We start from the raw sequence: 17,030 nt of genomic DNA, 5'->3' as shown, positions 1-17,030 counted from the left end.
CAGGAGACTTGTAAGCCCTTGACTATGTCAAATATGTTATACAATAAAGCAGCAATGTCTGAGGCTGCAGCAAAGCAACCTTGACTGCCTTCTTAGTATTTCCCAGACCGAAATCCAGTTCCTGCATGGTGGAATGTGGAGCTCAACAACTATCAGCTGATTCATTCTAGCTTGCATATTTGTTTCAAGATAGAAACGGATGTTTCCCAAACCCCTATAAACACATTGCAAGTACACTTTTCATAAGACAACAAATAGGAGCAATTAGAATTCTTCTGAGCATCAGCAAATTAAATTTTGTTCAGAATCAAGTCAACCTCCCTAGCTTATGGTTGTTTATGCATACAGAATTTACAACTTGTGTTTTTCCGGTACCAATCAACTACTTTGCAAACATTCAGTGAAAATTGTGTTTGCTTTAAAACAGAATAGGAAATATAAATGGTGGTGGTGCTTTTCAGAGTCTTCAAAACCCTTTCAAAGGAGGAAGCTTAAACATACAGCATTAATCTTAAACACAGAAAGAGAGAGCAAACTGAATCAGGTTTGGGGGAATACTTACATGGACAGAAGCATATGGTAACAACTGTAGATTGGCCTGGATAGAGAACTCCAGTATACAAACTAAATTTGAAGATGCCTGAATCTACTGCTTTGCCAGCAGCATCAAGATCAAATCTCCAAGTAATCTGTTTCTTTGAGACATTTTTCAGGTGTAGCTTCTGCAGAAAGATGTGGAGGAATAGAGCTGGGCCATTACTTTCATTACTGCAGCAAGATATACTTATCTGTTTTTAATTAACATTCAGGAGACTGGAGTTTACAAAGTCATGTATCACCGCTCAGATTTCAAGCTTATGTTCCCAAAACCTCAGTAGCAGTCCAAATGATAGCATAGTCATGCAGTCATCCTCCTGATACCAGTGTTGCTATAGCAGTTGCTATTCCTGCTGGCAGACCTGCACATTCAACTTTGCTGCCAATCTGTGCCACCCTAGACCTGTCCAGGAAAGCTGCAGTAAAATCAGTGTTGGGAGGGCAGCCCCACAGCTCCACACCACACCATGCTACAGGAAAACTTCAGGAGCAATACTTAAATATATATACACAAAAATAGTGACATCAGGATGTCATCCAGGTATGGATGGAAACAAAACCCTTGAGTCTGGAAATATGTTATTAGGGCAACAGACAAGTCCATGAAAACTCCTGGAGCTGAGGCGAGTCGTAAACAAAGTACTTGATATTAGAAGTGGAACTAGTGGTAACAAACTGGAAAAACCATATGTGGCCATCCTTCCTTGAAATGTGGAGGTAGGCCCTAGAAATGTCATTCATTTGGTTGATGCCTGCTTCGATAGACTTAAGTCTTGTTGTGGAATGACAAAATGAGTAAGGATATCAATGTGATCACTCCACAATGCCCTCTCTGCTCTGGTGAGGCTCAGAATGTTCCTTGGTACTCTGGGCTATGAAACAGGCTAAACAACAGTTGGTGCACAGGTAGATCCAGTCTCATAGTGAAAATAACCAAACACAGATTGGAGCACATAATGGTACTTGCCATGTAGTATGGATAAGAGCTAATAAACTATAACTTAATTCACATAAGACAGGGGTACTGTGGATAGACAGCTCTTCAGCCCAGGAACTTGAAAGATAGCCTGTTTTGGATGGGGTAGAAGTCCCCCCCCCATACAGTAGGTACATAGCTTGGATGCACTCCTTGACCTTGGTTGTCATTGCAGATCCAGGTGACGTTGGTGGCAAGGAGTGCCTATTTCCAGGTACAACTGGCTGACCAGTGCAGCTGTTATTGAATCAGGATAGCCTGACATCAGTAACCCATGCTCTGGTGACCCCACTTTTGGATTATTGTATAATTACAATGACTCCTACACAGGGCTGTCTTGAAAACGGTTTGGAAGGTGCAGTTAGTGTAGAATATGGGCTTATTCACACTTCTGTTTGTCCCATGATTTCTAGGCATGGGTCCACCAGGTTTTTCTTTTGTCCTGCCTCTTTCCCTGAGAAACCTCACTGTTTACTGCTGAATCGGAACCAAGGTCAATTCAGTTTTCTGTGGGTTGGTGTTTGCTCTGATTCAGCAGTAAGCAGCAGGCTTTCCTGGGGAAAGTGGTGGGACAAAAGAAAAACTGTGTCTAGAAATCACAGAACAAACAAAAGTGTGGGTGAGCCCAATGGCTATCAGGTTATTTAACTGGAGGAGAAACATGGGGTCATGTAACAGCAGTCCTAAAAGCTCTGCACTAGCTTGTCTGTGTGCTACCAGGCTCAATTCCATGTGTTAGTGGCGTTTCACAAAGCCCTGAATGGCCCAGAGTCCAAATAATCTGCAGAAGCACCTCCTCCAATACCAGGCACCCTGATCCTTAAAATCATCAGGAAAGGGGTTGTCTGCTTGCAGTCCCCACTGGAATTTTGAGTGAGAAGATACTTAGAAAGACCTCTACGGTAGCATCAACTCTGGAATGATCTCCACTTAGAGATGCATCTGTTTCCTTCATGGTTGAGTTTCAGACCCAAACAGAAAATATTTTTATTTACCAAGGCTTTTGTCGTTTAACAAACAGAAAGCACATTTCTCATGAACAATAAATGTACCTCCATTTAATGGTTCACCACAGAACAAGAGTAAAGCAGAACTGGAAGATCCACTCATCTCTGTAACATACCCACCTTTATGTTACTGCTGTCACTTATAACACCCAACTTCAAACTTCTCCTACAATACTGAAATATGATTTCTAAAGGAGAAACTTGCAGTGGTGGCTGTAATACTGTAGAAAGAAAAAATACACATAGTTATTTTTAAGCTCTGGACAAATGCTTCTGCAAGTATCCTTTGTTTAAAACCAATAATCACTTAGACGTTCCTGGTACTGACTTTCTTTCACTGTTTGATTGAAACGTTGGCTCAAATGTCACAAATCTGATCCTCCACAAGAACATGCCACAGGCTCTCACAGTCTGGACTCTCTTCTTCGCTTCCTCCCCGCAACTCAAACATAGTTTGCCCATTTACAGAAGGGCAAAACAAAGAGTACTGTGGCAATTTTGCCACAGAATTGTTGAGTAATTTGAAGGCTAATACCATTATTCTGGTATAAATTATAATATAGCACAGTCCATTCCATCAAGTGTAATCCTGCAGCATACCATGGTAGAGAGGAGGAGGGGCACTTCAAGAATGGCATGGTTCAGTCGCATCAGTGGGGCCAATCTAGTGCTCGTGTTGGCATGTTTGTGCCATGCCAACTTCACCGTCATGCCCCTCCCACTCTCTGGTATGCTGCCATCTGCTGCTGGCCATATGCAAGGGTGGTGTGCCCTGTTCACCACCTGATATAAAACAAGAACGTGCTGCCACACCACTCCACTGCCACAGCCTCCCTTCCCTGGGTTGCAAGGCTTCTGGTGAGATCTTGCGAGGACTTTTGCACTCCGTGAGATCTTGCAAGACTTCAGCAAGATCTCATCGGAAACCAGTGCTGCTGCCAGTGCCACTTCTCTGCCAATGGCAGCAGAGCAGGCAGAGTGCCCACAGTGGCCTTCTATTGCCCAAGACAGCTGCCTCACCCTGCCTCACAGGTGGGCTGGCTCTGGCTATATGAGAGTGAAGTCAAAGAGAAACGACACGCTGAAAGAACAAACAGTGACAATTACGGGAAAGCAAAGTACAGTAATGACAGTGACAAATTAACAAAGTAATGTTGCTGTTAACACAAACATCCTGCCATTAGTTAGCTAATTGAAACATGTAATTTAATAAAAATGTATAATCTCAATCCAAAGTGGCAAAATTGGATTGCTTGCTGAGTTCTAATTCCTTTTTTCAAGGATGGCCATTTTTATGGTCAGTTGCAGGGTGTTGGTAGGTTGAAATGTTCCCCCCTCCAAGTTTCTGGGTACTGTCAGTTCTGAATCAGATTGTGTTAATTTATTGTTTCGCCTAGAGATTGACCTGTTTGTCCTACATAGAATGCAAATGGGCATTTCTGACAGATTATGATCCCTCTCATACTAGAAGATGAGCAACTAAACTTTAATTAGTCACTGCCATTTTTTTATGATCTGTTCTTTTTGAATATCATTTCACTGTGCCCTCACTCTCCTACATACTGTCCCGGACTATACAATGGATCTGATGAAGTTGAGAGTGGTCTACAAAAGCTTATGTCGTAATAAATTTGCAAGCCACAAGACATCTGAATCTTCATAATTTGAAGAATTTGCAAACAGTGACTTGGAAGCAGGCTTAATTGTAGTTTGCTGATCTAGATGTCATAGCAAACTATGGTTAGAGAAAATCATTAAGTATTGGAGGAAATCTGGGCATGAGAAAGAAGAAAAGAGTAGGATTATGTGAGTCTACGGCATGATTCCAGCCTTGAAACTATGGTATGCAGGACTAGGTTACAAGGTCTGAACTGAACCTACGTATAACGAGCATTAAAAATTTAAATTTGCATCCAAAATAACAAGAAAAAATATTAAAGCACACAATAATTAATAAAAGGGATGTCTTTTCATATGCCTATCACGACGAAGTCAGTATCTCCTTCTTTTCAAATGAATTTAAAGCAAACAATACAGTATTCTTCAAAGACAATGGGAAGTGCTTTAGAGTTGCTGCTAATTAAGTCAAACTGAACTGAAGTAGCATTTAAATCCATCTATTTTAATCATAGTCAAAAAGTAATTTTCACTAATGATGGAGAGTTCAAGTCATACTATTTTCTCTGAAACCACTGAATGTCATAAACCCATTATTAGCCACTCTATTATTGTAATGGCACTTACATTTTACATAAAAGTGTATTGATTATGCTTGCTGCTCAAATTTAAGTATAGATAAAGAAATAATAGAAACAGAAAGAAATAATAGCATTACTTTTTATTTCGTAGAGTAATTGCTACATTGAAATAAAGAAATAAAAGTACTATATGCAGCCTAGAATTTGATAAAATACTTTTAAGGCTGTGGTGCTATGCACACTTTGAAATGACTTTCTTCTGAGTTAGTGTACCACATCTGCATTGTAATCGTTATTAAAGCTAGCTATTACAATGAAAAAGGAAAGCTCGGTGGAAGAGGGGACCAACTGCTACAAGAGCCTATCAGGCATGTCTTATAACTGATTCACCTTTACATCATATTACGGTATCTTGCACCCAATTCCTAAAAATCTGCAACACTTACAGCATTGTATTTGGTGGCATTATACAGTTGTACCTTGGTTCTCAAACACCAAAAACCTGGAAGTAAGTGTTCTGGTTTTTGAACGTTTTTCGGAAGCTGAACATCCGATGTGGCTGTCAGCTATTGTTTCTGCACCAATCAGAAGCTGCGCCTTGGTTTTTGAACATTTCAGAAGTCAAATGGACTTCTGGAACAGATTAAGTTTGGCTCTTTTGTTTTTGCTATTTATTTTGCGTTTTTGTTTTTGAGGTTTTTTTGGTTAATTTGTTTTTGTGACTCTGTGAAACCCAGTTCAGCTACTAATTGATTGTGTGACTGCGGAAATGGATAGAAGTCCCCCATCCAAACAATGACTATCATCAGTGCAGGTAAGGAAAAAATAATAATTTTAATTTTTATCATCTATAATACTGTCTTATTTATTTTATAGTACAGTATATTGATTATTGCTTTCATTTGATGGATCAATGGTCTTGTTACTAAAATACATGTTAAATTGCTGTTTTAGGGGTTGTTTTTAAAAGTCTGGAGCAGATTAGTCCTTTTTGCATTACTTTCTATGGGAAAGCGTGCCTTGGTTTTGGAACGCTTTGGTTTTGGAATGGAATTCAGGAACAGATTAAGTTTGAGAACCAAGGTACCACTGCACTGGCATAGCACATTGTGCTATAAAGCTTATACCTGACTAAAGAGCTTCAGGGATTTTTCTGATTGGTCCAAACAACTACAGCACAATCCTATGCACACATGCTCAGGAATAAGCTCCATTACTTTCATTTGGGCTTACTCCCTGGTAGGGATGCAGAACACAGAGAAGTGCGGTCAATCAGTGCTTGATCACTGAATGTAACACACACTGTGTAACGCTTGTGTAACTTTTGGTAGCCAGTTACATGTAAAACTGCCAGTCTGGGTGCAGCCTTGGAGGGAAATGCTTCTTTATAACATGTCTCCTTCCCTATACCCAGTGTTGCACTCAAAACTAAAGAGAGCCAAAGTGAAATGTAAGTTACTTAGTCACTTTTTTCCACACTGACCAATTTCCTGTGGTTAATAAAAGTTGATACTGTTTGAAACAAGAAAAACTGCTGGGAGAGGCTGCAGAGTTAGCAAGTATAGAATGATGTGTACATAAGGGGGGAAATCAAGATGCAAAGTTTATTATATTTTAAATGCATCTAAGATTACTAGCATCATTTCCTTGCCACTGAAAATTACATCAGTCCCTATTTTTATGTGCATGATAATTGCTTGTTGAATGTTTGAGTGGACTGAGTGATGTGGTCGGTGCAAGGAGAGCGGACCTGTTAAGTGTATGGATGTATGTTTATATTAGTTTTGTGTAATGTGTATGTAAATTATTTTGGTAATTGTATGATTATATGTAAGAGCTTTTTGCATTATTTATGAGATTTTTCTAGATATATACTGTAATTATGTTGCATTTTGATTTTTTGTATAGAGTTTGCTTCCATAGTTTTCGTTTATTTTACTTATGTACATTTATTTATGCACTCAGATATATTGCTGTTTAATTATGTTACTTAAAATGTGTAACATTATTGTCATCATCAGGACAATGTTGACAGTTATCACTTGACTGCAATAACTGCTATGTCAAGGCACAGATCTAGACCCTCTGTTCTGTCAGCTGGTTTCCCCACTTCTATCAAGAAAAAGCTCAATGGTGCAGGTGGGAGGCAAGAGAGCTATATTGCACACATATTTATGTTGTTTCTAAGGTTTACCTACCAGTTCCCTGAACTTTGCACACTTTAGTAGGTATAGTCAACAATTGAGGCCGTGGGACAATGATATGCTTTGCTGAACCAGAAAGACTTGTTTTTTTGGTGTTCAGTGAAGTTTCATCCTCATCAGCGTTAATGTTTATTGGAAGACTGAAGTCATATGCTGCCACCTAGAGGGGAAAAGTCATCACTTTCTCACTGATAACAAAAAGGAATACAGAGCACACACACATACTGTGTGTGGGGATGCCTGAATTGAACAATGATTTTGCCTATGGACTGGAGCACTTGACATACCCAAAACACATTTAATAAAAGCTACTTCAAGCCTTTACCATGAGATATTTTACACTCTTCACTGAACAGTGCTAATCCCAGATCATTGGTTATAGAGCAATTTAATATTTTTACCTACCTTCCTTTTAAAATCCACAAATTATGCTTACTTGCAAATCAGTACATCATGCACAGAAACCATCAGTTTTTTGGCTGATTTACAGATGTGTAAATCTTTAAAGACCAAACAATCACATGACATAAAAAATAAAATCTTGCCTGACTAATTCCAGGACCTTGATTACAAATATTATTATTGGCAGTAAGGGATACCCAATTAGGCTATTTACCTAGGAAGACTGGTTTTCCAAAGGTAAATACCTGGACTCTCAGGCAACAGAAGCAGGGAATCGGCGAACCATTTCTACCAGGCACAGTGGGAATACTGATAACAGCTTCCTCAGAGCAGCAAAGAAACAGAAATAAGAACTGCCATGAAAAACCCCTTACTATCCCTCCCCCTTTATGCACAGTTGTACCTTGGATCCCAAACGCCTTAGTACTCAGACGTTCTGGCTCCCGAATGATGCAAACCCAAAAGTGATTGTTCCGGTTTGTGAACTGTTTTTGGAAGCCGAACGTCCAACGGGGCTTCCAAACATTTTGGATTCCAGACTCCGTTCAGATTCCAAGGTACGACGACAAGGTACATGCTTCACTGCTATACAGGCTATACAGGCTGCTATGTAGTAATTTAGTGACTAAGATGACTTCAGCAGGGGTTTTTTAAGTATTACATAGAGTTAATCCTTTTTCACATGATAAAAAATTGGTTGCTTATTATTATCTCATATACTTACTTCTTTTGGTGTGAAACTCAGTGAACAGTCCAAAGCTGAATTTTCTTCTATTATTGCAGTATAGAAACGGGGAGTATCTGGTGTCAGAGCTATCAGAAAACAGAGCGTGTTTTATATGCTGTTACCATTTGTACTGATTAGCTTTATAGAACTATGCTATTACTATTATTAGAATTATTATTATTAGAATTTATATACCACCCTATACCCGCAGGTCTCAGGGCAGATCAAGAAAAAGGGGGAAAGGAATGAGTTAGGGAAGTGGTTCCAGTCATTTCCAGAATTGCTGGTTTTACCTTTTTGCAAGAAAAAAAATAATTGGATTTCACCTCAAGATCGCTGTTCACTGAAGAATTTACCCATAAACTGAACTAACATAGTTCTCATGATTTACTGTCACATGCACAGTAGTAAACAATGTTCCCAAATTCCAGCCACTTAGGATGAATGAAAAAACTGTGGACAAAAATATTCCACAATAGCTACTGACTTTAGCCACTGAGCTGATTTTTTTGGTCCCAGTTAATGTTAACCTATTGCAGTAAAAAAAAAAAGTCCTACATACTTTTCCAAGCAAAAACCTCCCCAGGGGTATATCTACACACGGGGGGGGGGGTGTGCTATAAATAAGTCAGAAATGAAATCACAACAACAACAACCTCTATGGAAAATTGCAAAGATTTTTATTATTATTATTCTCCAGCGCCAACTGGTGCTGCATGTTTCTAACACATTCAAAAAGCCGTTTTTGACTAATGTAGCTAAGTCCCAAGAAACTAGTTACGTTAACTTTTTCTAACACAATACATGTGACTGTTTTATGACATTTTTACCTCTCCCACATTTGAGCTCTCGTGCATTAGAAAAATTCCACCATAAAGCTATATAAGTCAGTTTCGTACTAACTGTGCTTATTTATTTAATTAATTTAAATATATATAAGCCATACTTTCATTTTAAAAATATAACAATGCAGTCAACAACATGAACATGTTACATTACACTAAAAGTTGTATATGCTGTTAGGGTAGGGGTAGTACCTCTGGTGAGGGACACTTCATGCTCCTTCAGGGTATTTTGTCCACGTTAGCACTCAGCTCTCACCTGTGCCTCTAGTAGCTATCAGCATGTGACAGCGGTCACTCCCTGGAAATGGCTTTGAATAGCCAGCTAAACCAGGTGAGTGTAGCTGATGGATCTCAAGCCCTCAGTGAGTTAGGGACTTCCCCCTGCATGCAAAGACAGGCTCCAGCAGATTGAGCAGATGAGACCAATAGTGGGTCCAACAGTCAAGAAGGCATTTTCTGCAAGTGTTGTAGAGGGAAGTGACAGGCAGATAGGGCTCATCAACTTGGAAAGGTAGCCCACCTAGGAGAAGAAAAACTCTGATCCTAAGCCTCCTCTGCCTTGCAGGAAATCTTCAGAAGAAGAACAGGCTAAGGAGTAAACCCTACACAAATCTGGAGTAGAGTCCCTAAGATGGCTGAATGGCACCTTGTACATCTCATTCCAGTAACTCCTGCAGCCAAGCTGGTGCCAAACATATTGCTCTGCTTTCCTGTGGAACCACATCAGCAAGGCTGAGAAGGGGGTCTTGTCATCTGGGCAACCCAGGACCTATATACACACTGCTCAGGCTTGCGCATTGTGAAGTTTGACTTCACCCCCAGAGGTGTACTCCATTGTCTCTCAAGACAGATGGATGACAACAAAAAGAATTTGCATAGGGTAGAAAACGAACTCCAAAATTGGCTATGTCCAATTTTTAGTTTCTTGGAAGACTGTATATATGCATCATTTAAGCAGTGATGAGGAAAGCATATATGCAGGGAAATACTAGCTTCTGAATCTTACACTTGAAAACCTGGACTCTCATGTCCTAAACATACCTATAAGGAAGTTTAAAGTCTATTGAACTAAGTGAGGTGTACATTTGAGATGCTTTAAAGAGTGCTAAAGCCTCTCACAGAACACAGGGGGCATTATTCAAAAGCTTTTTGTAAATAGCCACAATTGCTACAGTATTTGTATGTATTTACAATCATCTTCTTCAACTATCACAATTCTATCTCAGCCATCAACAGCAGAACAAGCATATTCCCTGTGGTGTATAAACAGCAGTGATGCTTATAGGCAAAGACAGAAGTAAACAACCTTAAGTGATCTTGACTGAATCTAAAATGCTTAAAGTCCACAGAAAATATCAAAAACATGAACAACAGCATATGACTTTCTGTAACAGCAGTGGTCTTTCTGAAAGCTATTAATGGTTAGCTATGTCAGCCATGGTTTCTGGCTAATATAATTTAACAGGCAAAAATGAGGGCGGCTTGATACAAGGGCAGTTGACTCATCTCCGACATAGCAAAAACAATCCAAGTAAATTTTGCCACATTGTGAATTGATGGTATAATAAGTTCATGAAGTTTCCATATCATAAGTATCCTGGTTCCACTATGTCATGGGGCATCTGCTGACTCCCAGTTTAGAAAAGTACTGAAGGGGAGATCAAACCAAACAATTCACCATATTGTCCTGGCTCTCACCGGATGAAGAACTCAAATTCAGAGTATGATTTCTGCAAGAACCCAAAGGCACAGAAGGTACATGGTACGGCTAGGCAAGCTTGCACTCCTATTATAATGGAGTGGGGCAGGCATGACAAGTGTAGCAAACAGGGTGCAACTTTGGACTGGGCAAGCAAATGGGGACTCCTCCTAGTGGGTTGAGCCAGAGCCACAGTGTCCTGGGTAACAGAGGTGGAGATAGTGCTGGCTCAGAGCCGGACTTGTCATCCGGCACCCTCTTCCATAGCAGAAACTAGCAGAAGTGGAGGATTCAGTGGTGAGGGAGGCAGATCCAGGACTTTGGGCGGGATGGGTGAGGATTGACTCAGCGATAGCATGCTGGGTCCCTCCCCAGGATCCAGCTTCCATATCCTCCACCGACAACTCTCACAGGGCCCAAATGGAATCCATTCCAGCCTGCTAAGTTCCTTCCAAGACTCCATCAGCCTCCCTTTAGCTCTTCCCATCCCTTAATTTCATCCAGCAAGCCTGAGATGTCTCCATGCAACTCATGGTATCAATAAAATGGTTTGACTTCCATAACACAAACAAAACTGGCTGCAAAAGTCAACTTTATGGGTGGACCCAGCATTAAGCACTGGTAAAGGAGCTGGTGGAAGCGCCCTTTGCACACACACCACCCATATTGTTGCCTCCCTCCTATTCTGCAGCCCTCTTTCTACGCACACTGGGGTGATATATGTTACTGTACCTTTAAGGTGAATAGACTTAAGAGCAAACCTGTCAGTTCACTTGTTCAATTAGAGAAGATTCAGTTCAGTTTGTGGGTGCTGTACATATATGGGGGCTTGCTTTTTAATAAAATGTCTGTTCTAAATTGTTAAACTGAATCTGGAACTTCATACTGAAGACAACACAGAGTACTAGGGAAAGAAATACATTGTTTGAAACTACTATGGAATATCTGAGAGCTCTGCATCCTTTTTTTCCTCTCTCATAAGGCAGCCGAGGAAAGGAAGAGGGAAACACATGACTATAAGTGAGGGATAGAGAGAGGAAAATAGTGGTTTTAAACAACCGCACAGGTTTGAGTAAAGCCAGCAGGGATGAATAGGCACTGCAGTTTTAAACAACAGCAGATTGTTGAGCAGAGCAAACAGAGGCTGACAGTGAGAGGAAAATTGTAGTTTTAAACAATAGCGAGGTTTGAGTAGAGCAAGCAGAGACAGAAAAAAGGGAGAAGACACTGAGGAAAAAAGTGGCAGTTTAAAACAATGTTTCAGTACAGCAGGAAGGGAGTTGGGAACAGCTCTTCTGTGTTAGCTTCCATCTCTGCTATTTCTCGCTGTTAAAAAGAAAAAACAGCCACCCTCCCTTCCCAATCTATTGAGACCTCTCCCACCACTTTCCTCTCTCAGCGTCCACTTCTAGCTAAGGCCACTGATGCTGTGCAACCTGCCTTCTTTTATGCTCCTCTGCCCCACCATGATTTCATGCAAAGCCAGGACTCAAATACAGCACTACAAACCCTTCAATGACAGGCTGAATGATAACAGCCTTACATTATTTTTTTATTTTAGTAAGAAACACTCCAGTAGATTCAGGACTGGATAACAATCTCTAACAATTCCTAGGGGAATGCGCACCCATCTCTTAAACCTGTCCATTGTGCTTTAACACACACCTGCATTTTCTCCCGTGTATTGCACAAATCTAATGAATGCAGCTAGAATTTGTTAGGCATATTTTTTACAACTAACTCATTGGAAAATCCTGCATTCTTTTCCTGGTGCTCAGAAGTGCATGGGGAAGACTACTGACATGGATTCTCATGTGAAAAGCTTTAAGAAGAACTTTACTAACTTGCTGGATTTATGTTTATATACATTTCTATACAAACCAGAGCCTAGGGCTTGCTGATCAGAAGGTTGGCGTTTCGAATCCCTGCAACGGGGTGAGCTCCCGTTGCTCGGTCCCTGCTCCTGCCAACCTAGCAGCTCGAAAGCACATCAAAGTGCAAGTAGATAAATAGGTACTGCGGGAAGGTAAACAGTGTTTCCGTGCACTGCTTGGTTCGCCAGAAGCGGATTAGTCATGCTGGCCACATAACCCAGAAGCTGTACACCGGTTCCCTCAGCCAGTAAAGCGAGATGAGCACCGCAACCCCAGAGTCATCTGTGACTGGACCTTTACCCTTTACCTTTTTATACAGTAATACCTCTGGTTACATACCATCCTCCTTGCGAACACTTCGGGTAAGGAGCTCCGCTAACCCGGAAGTAGGTCTCCTGGAAGCAAACTTTGCCCCAGGATGTGAGCGGAAGTCGCGCACCAGAGGTGCGCACATGCAGCAGGAAGCCCCATTAGCAAAAGCGCGGCTCAGGTTAAGAATGGTTTCAGCTTAAGAACAGACCTCTGGAACGAATAAAGTTCATAACCTGAGGTACCACTGTAGAGCATTAGAGAAGCATTTTTCCCTTTTTTTTATTCATGCAGCAACTACACAATATTTCCTTGCTTTAAAAGGGAGATTTTTAGCGTAGAAGTGATTAAGCCTTTTCTTCTTTTACCCAGACAACTTTCCCCAACTTATTATAGTTCTAAAACAAACAAATAAATACCTGTCTGAAAAGAAAAACGTAGCTCAAAGTCTTCATGTTTGGATAAATCCACAGTCACCTTGGCCCTTGTTTTTCCTTTGTTCTCAATAAGGAATGGAATTTCTTGGGTAGAGCCAACATAAACCCCAGGAAAGCAAAATGAGTCCTTTAGAAAGAAGAAATAACAAGCACTAGAAAGACCTAGGATGAAGGTAAGTGGCTAAATCTGCTAAAAGCCATATTGAAGAAGCAACCTCAAGCTGAGTAGCCCACTGTTTAATACAGAACACATGACAGTAGTTTATTATTCCATTCATTACATCACATTCCCAGCAGTTTTAAACATAGTGGCAATATCAGCATCAAGATGTATACATGGACCATGTAAGCTATTTAAGCCAATGTTACTGTTAAAATACGTTCTGCTTTATTTAAAATAGCTTTATGTCATCAAAAGGGAATCTTGGGAAACAGCCTTACTTAACTGGTTTACAAACTAAGGTAGCTGTCCCTTATAATGTAGCAAGCTCACTGACACCAAGCAGGTCTGAGTTAGCACCTAGATGGCAGACCACCTGAGAACGCTGTATCAAGTTTCACTGTGGATCAAAGGCTGGACAAAAATGAAACATTTAGTTTATTTAAATTAATTTTGTCTTGTCAGAGTAAAAACTAGATTACATGGCCTCTGGACCTATGCCATGGCACTTTGCCCCCAAGGAAGAGCCCAATCCTTGGAGGGATGAGCACTTCTGTTCTCATGTTAAGGATACGCCTCCGGGAAGTGGGAGGGGAGGAGGGGGTTGGCTTTGTTAAGCGCTGGGGAACATTTTGGGAGAGAGGAGAGCCTCCAAATTTTTCTGTGGTTTAAATTTTGATCTGAATTGTAGAAGAATTTGGGGGCTTAAAAGGTGTCCATCTCCTTTGGAGAAGGTTTTCACCACCGAAGTTTGGAAAAGTTTGCCAGCATCTGTAGATATTTTTGTAAGCAGTCCAATGTTTCAGCATAAACACACAGCTAAACCATTCTTTGTTTTCAGCTTCCAAACACCTACATAAAAGCACAATCCAGCCTATGTTAAACACGTTTAAGCCCATGCTTAAATCCCCCCATAAAATGAGGACAGAAAAAGTGCCTTTTTCATTGATGGTGCCCTAGTTTACTTATTAGTTTACCTACTTAGTTTACTTAGTTTACCTAGTTTACTGCAGACAAACGCTGGCTCCCTCAGCCTATAGAGCAAGATGAGTGCGCAACCCCACAGTCGTCCGCAACTGGACCTAACGGTCAGGGGTACCTTTACCTTTTTAGTTTACTTATACAAAACAGATACACAAAATCCAGTTCTATGTATCTAATAAAGTAAGTTCAATGAAGAATGTCACATATTTACCATACTGATATATATGTCAGGAACATCTACAGATCCACCAATCCTAAGTTCCAAATATTTTGCATGCCGGACAGCTATCTAAGTAATAGGAAAGAAGATAAGACAGTAACATATTTTGCCAGTATATCACCCTTGCAAAGCAATCTTTCTAATGTGGAACTTCCATGCTCAATTGTATTAAGACAAAGCATTTCAAAAACTGTTTTCTAAAATGCAACTGATGATATTGTGATGTAGTTCAGGTGTACAAACAATTGCAAGCTAAGATTTCATTTAGTGCAGCCATTGCTGAAGCTAAATTTGTCAGAATGGGTTTTTTATGTTTACAAATTGATGTTCACAAATTGAGAATATGGAAGACAGCATAGTGGGAAAGAGTGAAGTATGTATTTGGTCTGGAATAAGAAAACAAATCACTAGTACTTGGCCATAACATCTAGTTATGCAAAGGACATTATCCCAACAAACAGTGCTGTCAGGGCTAAGATTGTCTTTACAACTGGAGTTCAGGAGCGACTCTAGAAACCTATTTAGCCCAACCCCAATCTCATTACATTCTGGTTTTGAGTTAGAAAAGCATGGTATCGGTAGTTTTTAAAAGCCATCTCCTTAGAGAATAGTGCAAATACAACACTCCTGTTCCCTTTAACCATGATTAAAATATGAGGAGAGGGCAGTGGAACCATATGCTCTTATCTTGCATCTCCTCTCCCTCGTGTAGGAAGCCTGCCTGGAACAATTGAGCTCAGGTGATGCTTCCTCTCCCTCCCTAGAGGATTAGACTGCTTGATTCAAGTCAAGTCGTGGAACATAACATAATTCCTATCTCTGGGGGCTCATTGTCCAAGAAGGATTTCACTAGCTGGGGTCTCCCAGCATAGTTTCCTGATATCCCCCATTTTAATTTTCAGTTCAGTTCCTACTTTGCCACCTTTCTTCGGTCACCCTCTGGACTGGTTGCCTTTTGAGACCTCCCACTCAACTTTCTAATCTTCAGTCAATCCATGCTTTTCCTGATCCTATTTTGAGATTATTATTTTTCAAGGCAAACCATCCCTTTAATCATCCTCACAGAAGCTAAGGATTTTTTATTGGCGTTTTAAGTCATCGGCAGGTATAATCTGGATTAATATTTCATTGCATCACAGAAGCTCAGCCAATCAATGCAATCTTAGGCTTCACAGGCATTATCCAAAAAAAAGTACTTGCATATCAAAATACGAGTATTTTTTAAAAGCCAAGCAAATGTTTTTAAATACTTATTCAATATGTTAATACCTCCACTCTGCTATCAAATTTCATTAATGCATTGGGTCTGAAATAGATGTTTATTTCGGTGTGGCCTCCAACAGGTACTACACCCTGAAAGGGAGATATAATCATTCCAGGAAGAGGATTGGCATCAATGACCTGCCAAGAAAAACATGAATCTTAAATTTTAGGTTTCTTGGCAGATATATTTTCACACCTATTTCCAGCCTCCCTGATAAAAATTTCAAAGCAGATTACCGAAAATAAAATATACTAACAATAAATATATCTCACATCCAAAACACAGAAGAATTAAAATAAGCACAAACCAAATGATTCAGTTAAACAAGAGGAATAATGATAAAATGACTTCTGGAATAAAAGGGTTCTGAATGCCTATCTCATACAACGTGGGAGAGTGGCCTAAAATACCATTTGTGAGCACTCCAGCAGCTGTAGCTTTGGGGTATGAAGGCAAGAACACACAACAATATGCACAATGCTGGGTACGCCTCACCTGAAAGTATGCATGGTTATGTCCTACATTTTGGAGAATGGCTGTCTTGCAGGTAGTCAAATGCAGAGGAGCATGATTAAAGGTGATCCTTTGTTCCTTAAACTGAACACTGGTGGTGCCAAGCTAATATCGAGAAAGAAAACCAAATAATAATAATAATAATAATGCATTACCATCAGTGCACTTGTTCCAGCACACATTCAGATTCCCATTATTTCATGGAAATTAGAATGCGAGCATGAATAAAAATAGACAATAGTTTTTAAGGAAAGGGATGTTAGATTTTTTTAAAATGAAGAAAAAAATCCACTGTTTCTCTCAATGAGAATGGTACCTTGGCACACCTGCAGTGCGGTTTTATTTTAACATTCCGTAGTTAATTCTGCTGCAGTACAGATTTCATTTTACTTATTTAAAGTTGTCATTTTGAACCAGAGTTAGGAAGCTGCCTTACACCAAGTCAAAGCATTAGCTCCATCTAGCTCAGAATTGTCAATGCTGACGGGTAGGACTGTTCAAAGTTTCAGGCAGGGGTCTTTCCCAGCCCATCTGGAAACATCAGAGTTCTCACCTGGGACCTCCGACTTGCAAAGTATGGGGTCTACCACTGAGCTACAGCCCTTCTCCAGAAT

The 17,030-nt window shown here is 40.2% G+C and overlaps 1 protein-coding gene across 4 annotated transcripts in view; it reads right to left on the bottom strand.

Annotated features, from left to right (window-relative positions):
* CFAP47 (cilia and flagella associated protein 47) overlaps positions 1-17,030 on the bottom strand; it is a 183,807-nt gene that overhangs the window by 147,197 nt on the left and 19,580 nt on the right. For all 4 annotated transcript variants that reach the window (XM_053386956.1, XM_053386957.1, XM_053386958.1 and 1 more), the window contains 8 exons: positions 16,399-16,521; positions 15,909-16,040; positions 14,631-14,708; positions 13,258-13,402; positions 8,109-8,197; positions 6,977-7,142; positions 2,701-2,801; positions 563-722 (listed from right to left, as the gene is read on the bottom strand). In XM_053386956.1, coding sequence (XP_053242931.1) covers positions 563-722; positions 2,701-2,801; positions 6,977-7,142; positions 8,109-8,197; positions 13,258-13,402; positions 14,631-14,708; positions 15,909-16,040; positions 16,399-16,521 — 994 coding nt within the window. The remainder of the gene's footprint in view (positions 1-562; positions 723-2,700; positions 2,802-6,976; positions 7,143-8,108; positions 8,198-13,257; positions 13,403-14,630; positions 14,709-15,908; positions 16,041-16,398; positions 16,522-17,030) is intronic.

This window comes from Podarcis raffonei, chromosome 4 (assembly GCF_027172205.1).
Source record: "Podarcis raffonei isolate rPodRaf1 chromosome 4, rPodRaf1.pri, whole genome shotgun sequence".
NCBI classification, from domain to species: domain Eukaryota; kingdom Metazoa; phylum Chordata; class Lepidosauria; order Squamata; family Lacertidae; genus Podarcis; species Podarcis raffonei.
The sequence above is the reverse complement of the archived record's forward strand: the minus strand, read 5'-3'. Positions and strand labels throughout refer to the sequence as shown.